The sequence below is a fragment of the Phaethon lepturus genome, unplaced genomic scaffold, assembly GCF_000687285.1.
Source record: "Phaethon lepturus isolate BGI_N335 unplaced genomic scaffold, ASM68728v1 scaffold16597, whole genome shotgun sequence".
NCBI classification, from domain to species: Eukaryota; Metazoa; Chordata; class Aves; order Phaethontiformes; family Phaethontidae; genus Phaethon; species Phaethon lepturus.
The window spans coordinates 33,022-50,727 of record NW_010549948.1 but is presented as its reverse complement, the minus strand read 5'-3'; the positions used below and the strand labels follow the sequence as shown (position 1 = coordinate 50,727).

General features: G+C 40.4%; 2 protein-coding genes across 2 annotated transcripts in view; one reads left to right on the top strand and one right to left on the bottom strand.

Annotated features, from left to right (window-relative positions):
* The window catches only part of TMEM206 (transmembrane protein 206), a 17,272-nt gene extending 14,764 nt beyond the window's left edge, over window positions 1–2,508 (top strand). Inside the window, exons 6-7 of the mRNA XM_010290414.1 lie at window positions 213–317; window positions 2,066–2,508. Coding sequence (XP_010288716.1) covers window positions 213–317; window positions 2,066–2,227 — 267 coding nt within the window. The 3' untranslated portion in view covers window positions 2,228–2,508. The remainder of the gene's footprint in view (window positions 1–212; window positions 318–2,065) is intronic.
* A 3,887-nt stretch (window positions 2,509–6,395) lies between these two features.
* PPP2R5A (protein phosphatase 2, regulatory subunit B', alpha) overlaps window positions 6,396–17,706 on the bottom strand; it is a 44,326-nt gene continuing 33,015 nt past the window's right edge. The window contains exons 7-13 of the mRNA XM_010290413.1: window positions 17,446–17,554; window positions 14,979–15,032; window positions 10,913–10,963; window positions 9,826–9,945; window positions 9,617–9,744; window positions 7,389–7,490; window positions 6,396–6,612 (exon numbers count right to left, since the gene is read on the bottom strand). Of these exons, the coding sequence (XP_010288715.1) occupies window positions 6,480–6,612; window positions 7,389–7,490; window positions 9,617–9,744; window positions 9,826–9,945; window positions 10,913–10,963; window positions 14,979–15,032; window positions 17,446–17,554 (697 nt within the window). The 3' untranslated portion in view covers window positions 6,396–6,479. The remainder of the gene's footprint in view (window positions 6,613–7,388; window positions 7,491–9,616; window positions 9,745–9,825; window positions 9,946–10,912; window positions 10,964–14,978; window positions 15,033–17,445; window positions 17,555–17,706) is intronic.

Below are 17,706 nucleotides of genomic sequence, written 5' to 3'. Positions count from 1 at the left end.
GGAAAGAATATGAACATGAGACAGAGGGAGGAAATTGCCCTTCCTGTATTTTGGGAGCCTATTGTTCCCGGTAGAGGAAGGCTGAATCGGAGGCCCCTAAACAGTCTGCCTTTCTCACCTACGTACAAGCCTTTTCTGTTGCACAGAAGACTCATTACACCACCACTGAAGAAAGTAACCTGCCGCTTTGTGTTTTTTTTCCCTCTCCCCAGACTAGTGTGGTTAACTACATTGACCAGAGAACTAAACCAAGAAGTGACCAGCTGTTTTTTGTGGTATTCGAATGGAAAGACCCTTTTATACAGACTGTTCAAGACGTGAGTAACACACTAGTCCCTGTTTGAATTGTTGTCTGACTGTGCATGCTCATGGCTCTTACCTCACTCCAAGCAGAAATTCAGAGGCAGTGAGGTTACTTCTGACATTTCAGTCTAGGCTCTTCCTTATATCCAGCAATGCATATTCTGTGGAGGTCAAGACCATTTGATGCCTTTCCTTGGCTTGGTGGCACTCAGCCCTCTGCTTGCAGCTAGAGGTACATATAGCAAAGAAAAAGCACATCCCCTGTGTTCTAGCAAAGTGTAGCTTCAGGTCAAGTCTGAACTTTTTGCTTAAATAAGTGTGCTTGGATAAACCAATCTAATGACTTTTTAAATTAATTGACAAGCAAGAAACCTAGGCTTAAATCAGAATAATAAAAATAGCCTAATTATTTTTTATCTTTTATTAGACTAGAATTTGGTGGTGCATTCAAATGCACAAAGAGCCCTTTAAAATTTAGCTCAATATGCTGCAGCTGCAAGATGTGCCAGAGAAGACCACAGTCAGGCCCTGGAGTGCTTAAAAGGGGTGCGCTGCAGGCACATGTCCTTTAAGCATATCAGACAGATCTTGTTTTCCTAGTGTTCTAGGAGCGGTGGTCAGATACATTTGACCTCCCTAGAAATACATTGAATGGTAAAGTGTGCAGGGACAGTCTGTTTAAAATTTTGCATTTAAAATGGCCCTCCCTGACCCCCAAAGCCCATCCCGGCAAAATCTACACCATTCTTGTTTTATTGCCCAAAACCAGAGTGTGAATGCAGACAGTGCAGGGCAGGACAGGGTAGTTGGTCCTTTGCTCTCCTGCTGCTGTGTCTGTGTGGAGGCCAAGGCACCTGCCTCTGTGCAGGCACCTCCTTGGCCTTGAGAGCACAGTCCTATTCCCAGCACCTCTCGCTCCTCTCTGCCCGATGGGGTTCATACCTCTGCCGGCTTCCAGCTGAAAGCTGCCCTTCATCCAGTGAATTGCAGGTGCTTGTTTCCTCTTGCTGAAGAGGCCATAGTTCACAGTGCTGCTGCTTTTAGGAGGATTAACAAATACAGAAAGCCTCTTTCAGACCTTCTGGCTTGGATGGTGACCAAGTGACCTTGCACTCACACTGACCATCAAGAGTTGCAGACTCCATGGCGAGCCCAAAAGCTGGGTGCTACTTTATATTGCTGCCTGAACCCTAGCTCTGCTTGCTTCATCAGAGATCCCAGAAGTCATCCTTGTGCCTAGAGGTGTGAAGAGAATTGTAAACTGTAAACAAACTTAGCTGCTCTTGAACCAAATGTAGTTAAAAATAGAAACACAAAATACTTGCTGTAGGTCTGCAGAAATGGTTGCTGCTGTCGAAACCTGCTTTAGCATGACAGTGTTGTCTTGTTAAGGCTTTCCAGTAGTGGCTTCTTTTAGCTTTGTCTTCTGAAAGATCTTCAATGTTACTGCTTGTTTTTGTAAATCTTTAAATAATGTAGCAAATTTAGTTGATAAAATTAGCAATTTAACAGTATCTCTAAAGTTTTAAACAATTCTATCCTGAAATAGCCTGAAAGGAATGTAGCAGCTAGTACAGAGTGTTTTCTTCCTGAGGGAATCAAAAACCTTCGTGTGAGGCAGACATGTGGAGAAGGCACCACAGGCCACCTCTGCAGTACAAAGCGATATGCTGCAAAACACTTCAGTTTGAAAAATGCAATTGTTTGTTATTGACTAGGTGTAACATATGCTGAGTTGAATAATATTTTTAATCTCTTTCAGATAATCACAGCAAATCCCTGGAACATGATTGCTCTTCTTTGTGGTATCTTTTTGGCTCTGTTTAAGGCAGCAGACTTTGCCAAGTTAAGCGTGAAGTGGATGATCAAAATCCGAAAGAGACATCTGAAGAGGAGGAGTCAAGTAATGAACCACATAAACTGAGACTAAGACTGCCTTTTAACTATTCATAGCAGAAGGGATAGAAAATAACTGGAACAAACTTCAATCAGCAATACAGCACTTAAAGATGCAAACCAGGTATGTTTTCTTCAGAAAAACAATGGCTGGATGAACAGCCTAGTGAACTAGCCTTTGAACTTCAGAAAGGAGCTAACTCTAGGACAGGTCTAACAAACTCATGCTTTTCTATTCCAAATTTAACAAGCTTACCTCAATATATGGGGGCACCCAGGCAGGAGGAGAGAATTCACTAATGTTCAGAAAGTCAACACTGTAGTGGTTAAGTTCTAAAAGAAGGGACAGCTTTTGAATGCTTCTCACTACAGGAGACCCTTTAACTTCTGTGTGAGCTATGATCTGCATCTGCTGCCGTAAAGCAGTTACTTGCTGGACTGTTCAGTAGAAGGTAAAGCACTCAACAAAACAGTCTGGCCTCCCCTCTCCAAAGCATGTGTTAAAACAAAATACACTGGAATTCTATTACATGTCATTTTTTGATTTAAAGTATATTGACTTTTAATATTAAAAAATATTTCAAATAAGATATTGTGTACATTCTTTGAAGCAACCTGCTCTTAGATTCAGCTGGACTTTTACAGGAGGCAGTCCAGGCAGGAGTATTACTGCAAGAAGTAGAAAACAAAAATCTCTTCCTGATCAGTCCAACTCAAGTAAACTCAAGCAAACTGATACCTGGGCATCTGAGTTCAAAGTCTGTTTCAGGCTGTTGCTCTTCCCTCTCCCGCCTAGTCTTTGCTAAAGAAGTAAAAAATAGACTTTTATCAGCCTGGCATTTAAATGTGATTATTATATAGAGAAAGTGTGCTTAGAGAATGCATGCTAACTAACGGTGCTGTGGTGGCATAGTCTTTTACTTACTTATAAGGAAGAAAGTCCCTTACTGGTCTAAATGCCTCACTCAGGGTTGAGGAGGCTACAGGGCAGCAGTGCACTGCTCTGCATTAGCTCTGAAGGCTTTCTTGCAAGGAGAGGAGCATACCAAGTCGTATTTTGCATATTAATATATTATTATTATAGCAGTAAGCATATCAATAGTACCCCCTCATGCTTTCTTTTGCCTTCTAAGGAAGCATTTTGGAACAAAACTTACTACTTTCAGCTAATTTCCAGAGCAAATCAAGACACCACACTGATCAAACACAGTCTTAAACAAGGGAGCAACAACTTGCTGTAGAAAGAAAAACAGAATGGCAGCAGCATACGGGTTCTCTACTAAACCAGGCAGGTGAGGGCAGGAGGGGGTTACAGCCTGCCAGGCACATGCAGTTACCAGTCCTGCATTGGTCCTTCAGAGTGCTTTTAATTTAAATGGCATAGTCTGAGCTAACTTGGTCACCCTCTTCCAGGACAAAAACATGCCTGGATGCAAGAACAGGTGCTGTTCAGTCAACACTTCATGTTCAGTATCTCTGAACAACGGCTCTGGCCCAGCAGGGCCAATATTGTACCTGCCTCACCTGAGGCAGGTAGTTAGCACAGTGCCATAGCAAGCGAACAAGGTTGAATGAGAGGGGAATAGCAAAGACCAAACACTGCACTGTTGAAGCAAACGGTTAGAGAGCTGCTTCCTCCCTAGGTGCTGGGCTGGTGGGGAGTGAGACAAACTCAGCAGGGGGATGATAAGACCCCTACTTAGACCATCCATATCAAGAAAAAGCCTGCTGATTTTGCTGTGTAACAGCCTACGCTAGTAGGAAAGCATTCTACCGGCTTCCCTGGTCAGCTTACAGCCCTTTGCTTTCCCAAAGATGCTGCTGAGGGCCTGTGCAACAGGTAAGGCAGAGACAGCTGAGCTTTCTTGACTCCTTGCTGTTCCAGTGTTTCTTTAGCAAAATTATTTAGCATATTTTGCTATTTTTGGGTTTTACAAAAATGTTTAGAAACAACAATTTGATCAGTACCTGATGTACCCTACTGCATTTTTTGTTGTTTTTTCATTAATGAAGTCAGAGAAGGTAAGGTGGAAGAGAACATAGCCCCAGCCAAGGGGTGGGTAGGAGGAGTGGTTAAATAAAGGATGCACTCCTTTCTGCAGTATTTAATGTACTATTTTTTTAAAAAAATAAGCTCCCATAGATAGATATAGTGACTGAAGTTGACTACTATCTCAGCTATCAAGATGGTTTTTTTAATGAGGAAACGTAGTTACTAGAGCAGGTCAGCTGATTCCAGCTAAGAAACCTTTCTTTATAGGAGTGATTCTAAGAGCAACTGTTGCACAATTTGAAATGGCCTCTTACAGCTACTGTCTTGTTTTTCTATTACTTACTCTTGCTGTCCATATTTGTAAAGTTTTGAACAACTCATCTCAATTACAAATGCCAGTAATTTGTTCTTTGGACCATTGCAAGGTAAGAGTTAAATTACACAAGTGTTGGGGAATCTATATTTCCTTTACACAGATGAAAAAAAAAGTATCTCAAATTGGGGGCTTATTCTTCTATGGAAAAAAAGGCACCAAAGTACTAAACTGAGGTAAGCTGTGTCTGCATGACACTTGCACGCCCCACAGCATTTAGCATCTGGCTTCTGTACTTAAAGAACCACCATGAGGAGTAAAGGATTTCCCACCCACCCCACCCTCAAATTTTGGGCAGCCACCTACCATGGCAGAGTCTGCTTTCATCAGCTGATGATGTAGTCTTTTTATACAAAACTGACATGAAGAGTGTAGCAACTAATTGGTTTTGATCAGATGGAGCTATTGGAAGTGTGAGCCCCTTCAGGCAGTGTTACTCCCCACTTCCTCTGTGAAACACAGCTATAGAGACAAAAACAAACAACAAAAGTGTAATAAAGTCAACTCAGAACAGTGTAGTAGACACTTTTTCCCCCAGAAACTGCTTGAATAATGCCAGTAAATCAGCCATGGGTAAGAAAAGCCCAGGACACTTGCCTCCGCTGTTCCGACCACCAGAGCACAAAACAAAGCCCTTCACCCTACTCACAGAGAACAAAACGCCGGCAGCCTGCACCTCCAACACTTTTGCCACTCGGTGAAAAGCCACGGGTTACTCAAACGTGCAGATAAAAGGCTGTTCAAAGCCATTCTAATGCTCCTGGTCTTTTTATAAACACAAAGATGTGATATACAGCACTAAATACAAACATAAAGACTTTATTGAATGCTGCTGAATTCCCCAAAGATCTTTCATTACAAAAGTTTTCCACACAACCGCAATTTAAGAGATTGGAATGGTACTCTGATAAAAGATGTGAAAAATACTTGATCAAGTAAACAGACAAGACTTCTGTTGTCAACTTTCCACCTTTAAGAAACAGACTGCATTTTCTTCAAATAAAACAAGGAAATAGTTGTTGACTTCCTTCCTTACTAGGAAAAAAAAAAAAAACCACCACCACCCCAATTTTGGTCTCATTCTTCAGTCCATGAGATGCTAAAACTAATGCAGAAACACCCAAGGTAGTCTTGGAGACCTGCGCTGCTCCGCAGGGAGTCCTTGGGCTGAAGAGGAGCATCATTGATGGGCTCTCTGGAAGAAGCTCCATCCTCAGCTGTAACAGGAAGAAATCTCTAAGTAGCCCAGGACCAAGAGGCAGCAAGAAGGGGGTAGAGGCACTCACCAAGTGGCAGGTCCGACGCCCGGACCACCCCGACCTGTTCAAGCTGGCTTTCTCTCCTGACTTGGCCTCATTCTCATGTCAGCCTTCTGTACACCTAAATCTCAATCCAGTCAGGAACTCCAGGACAGCACCATATCCGAGTTCCTTTCAGTGCTGGAAGGGGCACGCACCAAGTATCTCAAGTTACTGGTAGCCTACCTTGGTTTCATTTGAGAAAATACAGCACAACTAGAAGCCTTTTCTATCACCTTAACCGAAGTATGCAGCAATGTGAAAAGCACATGTAAAACAAGGAAAAAAATGTACATAGCAAACTATACCACCTATGTGCAACACAATCAAAAATTCAAGTCATAATTCTCACCACTCCCATAATTATTTCACTCATTAAGGATGATAATTCAGTTCTATGAAACATTGGAAGTGACAGTATATCAATAATTAGACAAATTTACAATATGCTGTGGTAATGACATCACTTAACTGCTGTATTTAAATTCAAATCTTTACATTTGCCAGAGGAAAAACCTGGCTGTTTATTATCCTGATGAGGTTTCTTTTCCAAATCTGTTTATATTTCAAAAGGGTACAAAAAAGTACATCTGCCGAGTAGAGGTGGTCATTTCTTTTATTTGGCACTTGTGTTGTGTGCATTTAGCACACTGTGAGTGCTGTTCTGCTTTTCTGCCATAGCCTTCTTAAGCTTTAACTCCTCTAGCTTTCTCCACAACTCTTCACGTTCCAATTCTTTCTTTTTCTCTCTGTAGAAAAGAGTGAGGTAGCAATTTCAGATGTGTTGTTCTAAGTGCAATGTGGAGACGCAGTTACTTAACAACTGGAATTTACATCTAGTAATTCCTCTTGTACGCTTTTCTCCAAAGCTATTGTTAGAGGCAATTACAGTTTCCTCTGTTAAAAAGCGAGCATACAAACTGGTAACCATTAGTGGTGAAACCATAACTTTGCTCCAGCAAACTCTGACAATTCCTGCAGTGGCTTTGCACAGATGACTGCAGTTCTAAGGAGGTTCTTTATCACATGCAAACAAATCTTTCGGGGAGAAAAGCACAATTACTGGAAGGAGACTTAGCATGTGGTCTCAGCTGGCCTAGGATAAGCCATGCCCTGCCTCCCTTACTCCAGCAGGGCTGCTGAGTAGGTTAGTAGGGTGAGAAAGAGGTTTTAGCTGAGCTATGAAGTGTCCTCCAGCTCAGCTTTCTTCATACAACAGCCCCTGAGGCAGCAGAGCCAGCACCAGCCGGCCCCTTGCAGCAGCAGCTGAGCCCAGTTTTACCATGCAGGAGAACGTGCTCTGGGCCTGGGGAGGACAGGGAGCTGGGGCCTCCCTGGGCTTCAGCACCCGCCACAGCACCGACACACACCTGCGTGGGCGCTTCACCCAAGTGGCACCCAGCAGCCAGCGTGTGATGAGCAGTTCCACTACAGAACCCCACAGCCACAACAGCGAGGTTTTCTTTTCAGCTGGTACATTTTAGATACGTATTCATCAACGTGCATTTGGAAGAAGAATCGGTACCTTTGCCTTTCTGCTTTATATGAGCTTGTAAGTTCATCAAAAAGCTTGCCGTTCATTTCCATCAGGGTTTTCAGCACGTTGTATACCAGTGCCACAATCGTTCTAGAAGAAAAGGAGCACAACCATTAGAATTACTCAACGCAAAATTAACCTCAGTAAACAAGCATCCAGTTTCTCATTTGGACTCTGAGCTTCTTATTTAAGATGCTGCTGTAAGGTCACGAGTTTCTGAAACAAAATCCTTTACTATCATTTCCTCTGTAAATTAATAAAATGCATATTTAAACATTTTTTGAAATGGCTATTTAACCTTAAATTCCTGACTCTTGTAATTGCACAGGATACAATTACTAGTACTGTGGCTGTACTATAAAGCCATTCAATTACCTTAACCTTTAATAAACAGAGTTTTAACAACAATTTTGTAATATCTGACTCATGAAATATGAGAGTCTAGAAAAATAAAACTTCTGGCTAGTAACTTCAAGACTGGGCAAAAGTACACAGCAGAGGAACCACAGGCGCGTGGTTTAATACAGCTACTAGAAGCTCTACCAGAAGCGCTCCTGGGCAGTAGACAGCCTTGCTGCATGTGCCCTGGAACTGAGAACATCAGGTAATGGTTTCCAGTACCATAGTTTCTTCAAGAAACTAAAGAGCTTGAGCAATACTGGCCGTGTCCGACATGCCTGTATGTTTCTACGTTAGGTGTTACTCTTCTTTTTGTGAAAGCAGTCATATTTCAATAAATTATCTTCAGTATCGTGCCATTTCTCTCCTTTAAACCCACTCTTAATTATGCAAAGAAATGCAAAAATAACAATGAAATTAGACATTAAAAAGCTGCCGATCATTAAGCATATCGCTAATCAAAAAAAGTAGGTAAACTGTCTTCCCCATCTTCCCCCTCGCTAGCAATTCACCTTCCCACAGCAGCAGTGACTAAGTTGCAGAGCAGGGCTGCCGGGCAGTCTTGTCGCCTTGAAAAATGAGTGAAAGGAAAAATCCGAGGAAGTAACCAAAGGACCAGGTTTGCCTTTTCAGGACACTGTCTGCCGTGGCACTAGGAAGTCTCCGAGCTACTTGTCAGAAGCCCTGCAAACATTCAGAATGCACACTACACTTAGCCTGTCTACACACCTCTTTTTTTTTTTTTTGTTATTTGGGGTTTTGGTTTTCCAAGAGGAAAAGCTTCATTTTGAGCAGGTAGTTAAGTCTGCGTCGGACAGCGAGATGGATATAAGCACATTCCTCTGCCCTCCAAAATGGATTAAAACCAAAGGGTTAGACTTTCTTCCCCAAACCTCCTCATCCTCAAGGTATACAATTGTCCTGTGGCTTTCACATAAAGGGCAACTTCTGTCTGCAACTAGGGCAAGATGGACATCCTTCAAATTTGTTGAGGTCCCAAGCACTATTACTGCTTCAAGAGCTAGTTCTCCAAAATTTATATTCAGTCTCAGCTGATAACATTTGCAACTAGGCACACCATCTAGATAAATTCAGAATAATTTCAGGGCCTCTAAGCGCTTAAAACAGGACATCTGATTTACTTCAGAGTTGCTGCAGGCTCCTGCCTACCCTGGCCTTCGCCTGTACGAGCGTTGCATTCTGCAAGTTGACTTGCAGCTCAATTCAGGATGCTGGACACAAGCAGATTTGCCTTTTAGTATTTCAGTATAACTACTGCTTCTATCAAACATGATATAAGAATACTAATATTTAACTTGTGACATGAAATGTGAAATGAAGTAGTCGCTCGTTTCTATTCCTACCATCCTTTGTAGTGGTAGGCATTGCTCTTCTCCAAGCTCTTCCCTTTCTTGTCTCATTGGGCAGCAATAACTATGATGGAGACACTGAAAAAATTTTGTTCATCTGAAGTACTGAAGGACAGCAAAGCATAAATACAGCAGAAGCACCCCTTGGGAATTTTTTTTGTCTAAGTAATATTAATTTGCATTTTCAACTAATGCATAAGATCAAATGTGATTACAGCATGAAGACCATCTTCCAATTTCCTCATCCTTGTTCAAGAAATTCCAGGTCTCCACTATAACAGTAAAAGCACGATATAGCTGAAAGTGACATCCATTTTAGAACCCATAATCTCACTGATTCCATGTGATTTAAGTAAAAATGAAGTCACGTTTACAAGCTTACAATCCAAACCCAAAACAGTGGGCAATTTATTTATGGTACTATAGAGAAAGTTAAACATTACATACGGATTCCAGTGTTCTTTGGAGATCTTGTACAAACTGCCAAACATAATTGGTAGAATTTTATCAATGTTCTCCTCAATCAGGCTAAGAATATATTCATTATTCCAGAAGTACAAAGCTCTTTCTGCAACCTGAAACACAAAGTCTAGGGGTCAACAGCCACAAAATAAATTACTACAAGTTATTTTTTTAATACTATTTTTTTTTTTTACCTGAAAATGTGAACTTGACACACACTTGGATATTTGCTTAAATAAAGGCTCTTCTATTTTTTTGAATTGTGTCGGTTCTATTACATCTAAGATTTCTTCAATTTCACCTAAAAACATTACCTGTTCATATAAAAGAAATGTATTAAAAAGTATGAGAATGTTTTATATCACCGTTGTAAACAGAAACAAAACAAAATACAGTTTATACATTAGTCACTAATCCTGCAACGAACACTCTAGGTAATTACAAAGCATTATACATCCACAGGGTTTTTGCTGCCTGAAAGAAGTCAATCATTGGTTTCAGCTACCAGGTTACAGCTCTCATCCTGGATTTCTTCTTTTATGTAGTTGCTCTGAACACTTCACAGAGCTCCTTCTGCAGAATATGGCTTTTTACAGTTAAAAAACCACTAGAGCACTTTTATTTCTTCAAGCATGGCTGCAGAGATTACCATTATCTGAGGTCTCCACAGTAGCTTCTGAAGTGATAAATAGTTAATTCCGGTGTTAAATTACAACCAGCAGAACAATAGGTAGGTGGCACGGAAAAATTTAACACCACTCAAATAGGGACAACAGCGTTAAGGGACCCCACTTAAGCTGGGAAGGCAACAGGAATCTAGTGGCCTAAAACAGATTCTTGACTTACATAGAAGAAACCAGAAAAAAATTAATTTCCCAAGACAATTTAAAATTATTTTTATACTAGGGAACAAGAATGTATGTATGCTTTACCAGACACTTACTCGGTCTCTCAAATGCTAAGTCTGCATCGCATTGCAGAGACTACCTCCAGCCTGGTCTGTATCCACTAAAATACTTCTCACTTTCCTCAGAAAATTGTTTCTCTATACAATATCTTAATTAGAATGCCACTCTTATTATAGCTTTAACATAGTAATACCATGGTAAGAACAGACATACAAAACAATTGCATGGAGTTGCATGACAAAAGGTGAGCGCCTGAAGAACTGCAAGTTTTCTGCACAATCTCTTGACAAGCACAGCAGAGGTACGGCATATGACTCTGCCACACCACATTTTTACATCACAGCAGACACCAAAAACAAGAGACAAAACCAACCTCTTTCTGACTGCAAGTTTTTGGCCAAAATTTGAGCAGTCCTCTGATTACCTATATTAAAAACACAAACGGGTTAAAGCAGAACAAGTTTCTATTACATATTTGATAAGATTTAAAAAGTACTATGCTTTTCCTTATCCAGAGGTTCAGTGAAAACTGAATACAGCTAAATGTAGTTCCACTGAAAAGCAATACTGCGCTGTCTCATTTACATATTTATCTTGCTGGAGTTATCAGAATAATTTATACCCTTAACGCTTCACAAGTCTTTGATTATATAGATTAATTGATAGGACATGGATAACTTCATTTTGTGATGCTTTGATGTTAACTGCCCTGTAGCTACATTTCCCAGACTATTTTTTGTCTTCTACTCATCCACACTTTGGGGAGCACCTGTCTTGGTGTCAAAGTTTGAAGCCCCAGAGCAAGCGGTATACGCTGACTGCGCAAACAGGGCTATACAGAGGAGCCATGGCCTCCGCCACTTCCTTCTCTCTTCTAGGATTTGAAATGCTAAGAGTGGAAACTAAAAAAATAAAATACAAGATGTGAACTTACAGAGAACATATATTCCAGTCTCTATACTGGAAACTATCTTCCACAAGACTGGGAAAAAACTTTTGAGAAACAATTAGAAAGTACAGCCCCCAGGAGGAAGCACACAACAAACAAAGGCTGGAGGCCCGTCTCCTAGGAACACACATCTGACATGGCATCTAGAGTACAAAATTAATTACTGGTTAAAAAAAAAAGCAGTTATTGTATGTTTTGAAAGCAGAAACATTCTCAGAGCCTTATAAGCTTTCATTCTGAGGAAAGTATCTCTAATTTTATCATACAACAGCATTTAATTGATTGTATCCAACTGTAAAACTTACTTAACTATTTGAATATCTTCCACATTTGGTTTTTGCCATGTTGATTCCCCCCCATCCTCCCAGCTTCCCAGCTGGCTGTTTTACTCGCAACTACGTGCACTATCAAAAGTGACCTTCCAGAGAAAAAGTTAATGATTTTTAAGTGCCCGCAAGTCTTTATCCTAGGATACTCCCATATCCTGCTACTACAAAGCTGAATGTCACTTCAAATGACAACAAGCAAATGCAGAAGCCTCAGGCAGCTGGTAAAGCCTATGCTCAAATCCACAAAACGAAAGTAAGTTACAAGGAAAGAAGAGATTCCTTAACAGAGCCTTGACCATACAGTTCTACCTAGCTGGCTGAAAGATGCAGACAACTGAACTACTAACGCCAGCACCTGATGAAGGAGCAGGAGGCCCAGGTCAGCCCGTGCAGGCAACAAGGTTGCCGCCTGGCCCAGAGAAGCAGAGCTCCCTCCCTGAACTGCTCAGCCAGTGCTGACCTGGCCACCTCGCTGCCTCCACGGACAGAGCAGAAGAGCTGGGGCAAATGGCACAGGGAGGGGGGAGGAGAAGTTTTGGGCTCCCCCATTTCACTGCGATTACCTGATCTGTCAGTCCTGCACTCACTTGCTTCTCCTGGGCTCTCAAGGAGTCAGACTTGCATGAATTAATTACATTTGTTTCTCTAGGTTCATAATTTAAAGTAGTCCATGTAAATACACTTTAAACCCTGGGCCATTTTACATTAATTAGCTCGTAACTGAATGACTCCACTATTTACCATTGAGATTTTGTATTTTTAAAGAACAAACCCGAACACTTACAGGTATAATAGCTCATTCCACTGACACCTTCCCTTCCTCCAGAGGAATGCAAGCAAGCCAAAAAATTTCAGACAAGCACATTTGGCAAAGAAAAGCTGTGAGAACCTACCATGCACCTCTAACTGGAGCATGAATTTACTGGTCTCAAAAGCATAAAATTTGAGTTAGCTGGCAGAGCCCAGTTTCCAGCACTTGTTATTGTAAGAGTGTTGAATATACTTCGCTAGAGATTCATATTCTCAACGTGATGAAGAAATACCATGTTTTGAATATAACAGTGCAGACCTCAACAAGATAACTATTCCTTGCTTCTCACAGTATCAGTTTCCAGCTTGACTACAGAGGAGTATTAAAAAGCTGATACATGCATGTTTATATTCAAAGATTGCATTCAAATAAATATTCAACATGAATGCAGATCTGAAATCTTGCTGATCTTACTACACAAAACTCTTAATATTCTTCCCTGAGCTACAAAACTCCCACAAAGTGACTTGCAACAGTTGGTACCTGCTAGAAAACTTATCTTACGTACAAGGACTGCATGTTTAGCCTGATTTCTTCAACGTAAAGGCCACTGCACTTAGCAGGGTTAGGTAACAAACTCTTCTTGTCAGCTCTGCAAACATCAGGACTGACCTAAGGCAGACTACCATAGTTACAAGAGCTCGGATTGAATGTCCTCTGAACTGACCCTGAGTGACAATTCCTGCCAGAAAAAAACAACAGTAAGGTACTCGTGAAGACAGCCTTCTCATGGAGTTCTTAAAATATTACTTGACCTAAAGCCAAAAAAAAATTTCAAATGCTATCTCATCAGTTGCCCCAAATGTTAACATTTACTTTTCAAGCGTTTCAGAAAGTTTCTTAAAGCGTCACTTCTTATCATATTAACTTTTACTCCTTTATAAAGCCAACTTTACTATACACACAGAGTAATGACCAAAGCGAGCACAGGCAGTGACTCTGCAGTGAGTTCTTGTATCTTCTCCATTCTGAATTCATCTTGACTGATTCAGAGGCAACGACAATTGTATACGCTATAGTCCAGATGAAGTCTCAGAATCGCACTATGGTGCTCCTATTTCAAAAGTCCTGCCTTCCTCACTTGAGTTTGGGCTTGGATCCTGCATAACAGTTCCATAAATTCGTATCAGGCAGTTCTGACTTTGTCATGTTGTCACTTCATTCAATGTTGCAGGTTTTTATGTAATACTACACATTTTCTGCTCATGTCAACTTTAACCGTCAAAATGCCTGGGTTGTTTTATCACTTGGCTTAAGGAATAAGGCTTACGCAATCCCCTTCTCCTCACCCTATCCAACAAAATAAGCTCATTGACCAGTGTAGCTGGCAACACTGCAGTACAGGAGGAAAGAAGATGCTTCAAGCATACTAGGCAAATGTATAGATGGTCAGGTCAACCACCTTCCATCATGTACAGAATAACTTGTCTTCTGATGAGGAACACCAATACTTAAGTGGTTGTGCAAAAAGGCAAGCTTCCATTGTGAATATCTACTATCTACATTGTTTCCACAAAGCTGTTTATCTTTTTTCTATGAAGAAAGGGTCAGATTTTGCATAAGATCCTCATTTTTGTCTCAAAAAGGGATAAAGTATTTAAATATCAACAACCCCCTAGCAAAGATTTCTGATTGTCCAACTAAAACCAGTTTCTGTTCTAGCTGGTCCGACATCAGTCTGTGTCACCATGAGCAGCTGCACTGCCCTGAGCCACACTCTTCTTTATGGGCATCGCCAAAGCCCTTGCACGAAGCACTGCAAACCCCTTTTTAGCTGAGCTGTCAATATGTATCACAGGAGATTCAGTCTGGCAAGAGCCACTGATGCCTGAAGCACCTGTATTGTAACTGCCAAGAGGCACCCCAATAACTGAAGAGACAGAACAGAAACATCGCATTTGGAATTTCAGTTCCTTCTGCCTGAATAAAGTGCTGTTATTCCTTCCAACTTTTATTTTGAGATTGTTTATTCCCTAAAATATTTCAACTTTATGCAGTGGCTAGGCACAAGCCATCGGCACCAAATATACTAAAATTTTAGTTCTTACCAGGAGGTAACACAGTTGTTTACAAGCTCTCTCATACAAGGTAATTTGCATGGTATCAGTCATTCAAACTTTTATTTAAATTTGTTATCTATCTATCTTGGTCACAGGTTAAGAGCCCTTTCAAACCCAGAATCTTCTTGACAATTGTTCTAGATTTAAAAACTTCCCCCTCTCTCCCCGCCCCCCCGCCCTTGCCTATGGATCTTTAATCAGGACAACACAGATAGCACTGCTATACAAGTTAGACTGAAATATTTAGTTGAAATTAAAAATAGAAAAACATTCAACTGAAAAACACTTACAGGCTCTGTTAAAGTTGTATCTTTTTCCAGGAACTGTACAACACAATAGGCGAGCTAGAATGTAAGTCATACGATTATTTAGTTTAAACAGACACTGTTTAGACATTGCAGCATAACTAAATATCACAACTTATAATAGAATGACTTCAGATTGAATGGGGGGGTGTGGGACCCAACCCAAAACGCCCCTGCACAGCCATTTCAAATTCTTCCAAACTAAACAAAACAGCAATTAAAACAGCGAGATGTACAGGCCTGCTCTATCTTACAAAAACTTCCTGCATACCCAAAAATCTTCATTTTTTCATCCTAGAAATTACTTTTAAGCTTGACAGCTACTTCCCTAACTCAGATCCAGTATCCAGACAGATTTTTCTCAACATCAGTTCCTGTATTAACATTACAAAACTATCGTTTTCAAACATCTACACTGGGGTAAAAAAGGTGACACTTCCCAGTCAAAAAAAAAAAAAAGCTTTAGAACAGGTTTGAGCACACATTGCTCAAGTACTAGACATCTACAGTATGCAACATTCAGCGATGAGATTGCAGGTGAAAGAACTTTAACGTATTACGTGGCCACAAGAGACCAGGCAGCATCTGTCCAGCTGAGCATCCTGACCCCAGCAATGGCCGACAACAAACGCCTCTGGAAGAGCATATGAAGTGGGGGAAGCGCAATGCGATTACGTACCCAGCATGCTCTCCCAGCCCCTAGTGATTTCTGTCCAGGGGTCTTTTCAGGCCAAAGTGTGATATTATGTGTTACATAATTACTTATTATTTAGTCACTTAGCACATAGGTAAGTAATTACACAACCATACCTCTGCCCAGTACAGAAACCATACAATAATCCTACTCCTAACGCAGTTACAATGCTAGATTCCATTAAGACTGATTTTAAGAAGTCACATTATTTTTCATCTCACATAACAAAGCAAAGACAAAAGTTATTTACATGCATTACATGTACATTTCAATACTTAGTATGCTTGAATTCAAGCATTACCTTTCCTTTTTATTTAATCTGTTATCCCAAAGCAGATAATTACAATGCTGTAATTATACCAGGTCTAATTTATTTCTTTTACCCTTAGGCTAAGGATGTATACGCATAGATTCAAAAAATAATAAATTTCACACATTAATCTCATAAAATCCCATTACATGTATTGTACACTAATGCTTTATTGTTCAAAGGCACAAAGACTCAAACTTAATTCAGCTTTAAGGCTTATAACTTTTAAGAGTAGGCTAAACTTGTACTGTAGCAACAAAGCAACCAGGCCGTTCCAAATTACAAAGCAGATTTAATGCTGGTTTACACCTTCAGAAGAATATAAAACCCGAAACACACAGTGCGGAAACTGCACATGGTACTAGCAGTTCATGAAGGGATAGCCGAGTAGCCTGGTCAGCAAACAAAACTCTACTTCCAGGCACACAGGACAGCTGAATTAATAGGACCCTTTCAGGTACCGATGAACCAGATTAAACATACTCTAGCAAAAAGGGTCCCGATCCATCAGTGAGAATACCTTTGGCAAGTGACTGGTCCCTCTCCTATCACTGACTCATTCCATGGAGCAGCCTATTGCACAGCAATAAACCACAAGTGATTTAAGTAAATTAAAACTTTATATGAGGATCCAGAACTAACTGAGCTCTTGATTTGATCCCATTTGTAGGCCATATAGTCATAATGATTTCACTTTAATTAGAAACTAACTTCCTTGTATCTTTAGTCTATAAGAAGCTGCATTAGCAAGCTAAGTTAACACAGCAAGTTTTTAATTAGCCACAGCAGAATTACTCGCAAGTTTGCATCAAACGTATTCAATACTCAAGTGCCATACATCTGGGAAGGATATATGCTATTCCTCAAATAAAATGCTGACTGTCTGTGCAAAGTGTAAGAATGGAAGTCGAATGAAGAACTGCAGCATTCTGACAGCGTGTCATGGATCTACATAATTTCTAGCTGACCCAGAGAGCTACTATACATTTCTGCCATTTATATCCAACATTCTCCTCCCCATCACTGGTATGGTTTTAGAACTAAAAAAAGCACTCCTGAAATAAGTACCTGACCATGTACCAGGCCACAAGTACCTGAGCCAGACTCAAGGCTCCTTTATACACAGCATTTAGGTTACATAAAGGAAGTGGTAACGGCACGAGGTCCTGGGATTAAATGAAGCTTAAGGTGCGACAAGACTAGCAAGCAAAAAAACCCTTCCCATTGCAGTTGACAGTTTGACTCGTTGTTTCTTTCACTTTTAATATATGCTAAATATTATCCCAAAATTAACATTTAGAGATAAGATCTGCAAGATCTTTAAAAACAGCAGTGACTGAATTTGCAAATACTTTTGAATATTGATATTATAACATACACTGCTTCAAATTCAGTTTCAAAAGCAAATACAAAAACCCCACCACTCTTAGAAATAGACAAAAGCTTACCTGTGCATGAAACAAAGCTAATCCCTTTGCAGTATGCATGGGAATCAGAACCTTCATAAGGAACTGTTTGTGTTCTGCTTTCAGTGGCAGTGCAAAACCATTGATAATACTGAAAACATGAATAAGCAGGATTTATTTTTATTAAAAAAGAACTTTTTCCTAGCAAGTCAAGAATTTCTGTAAATTCAAGAGACATTCTGTTTCCAGTTCCATTTCTAAAACTGATTATTTTAAAGCCATAAAAATAGCTCCACATATGCA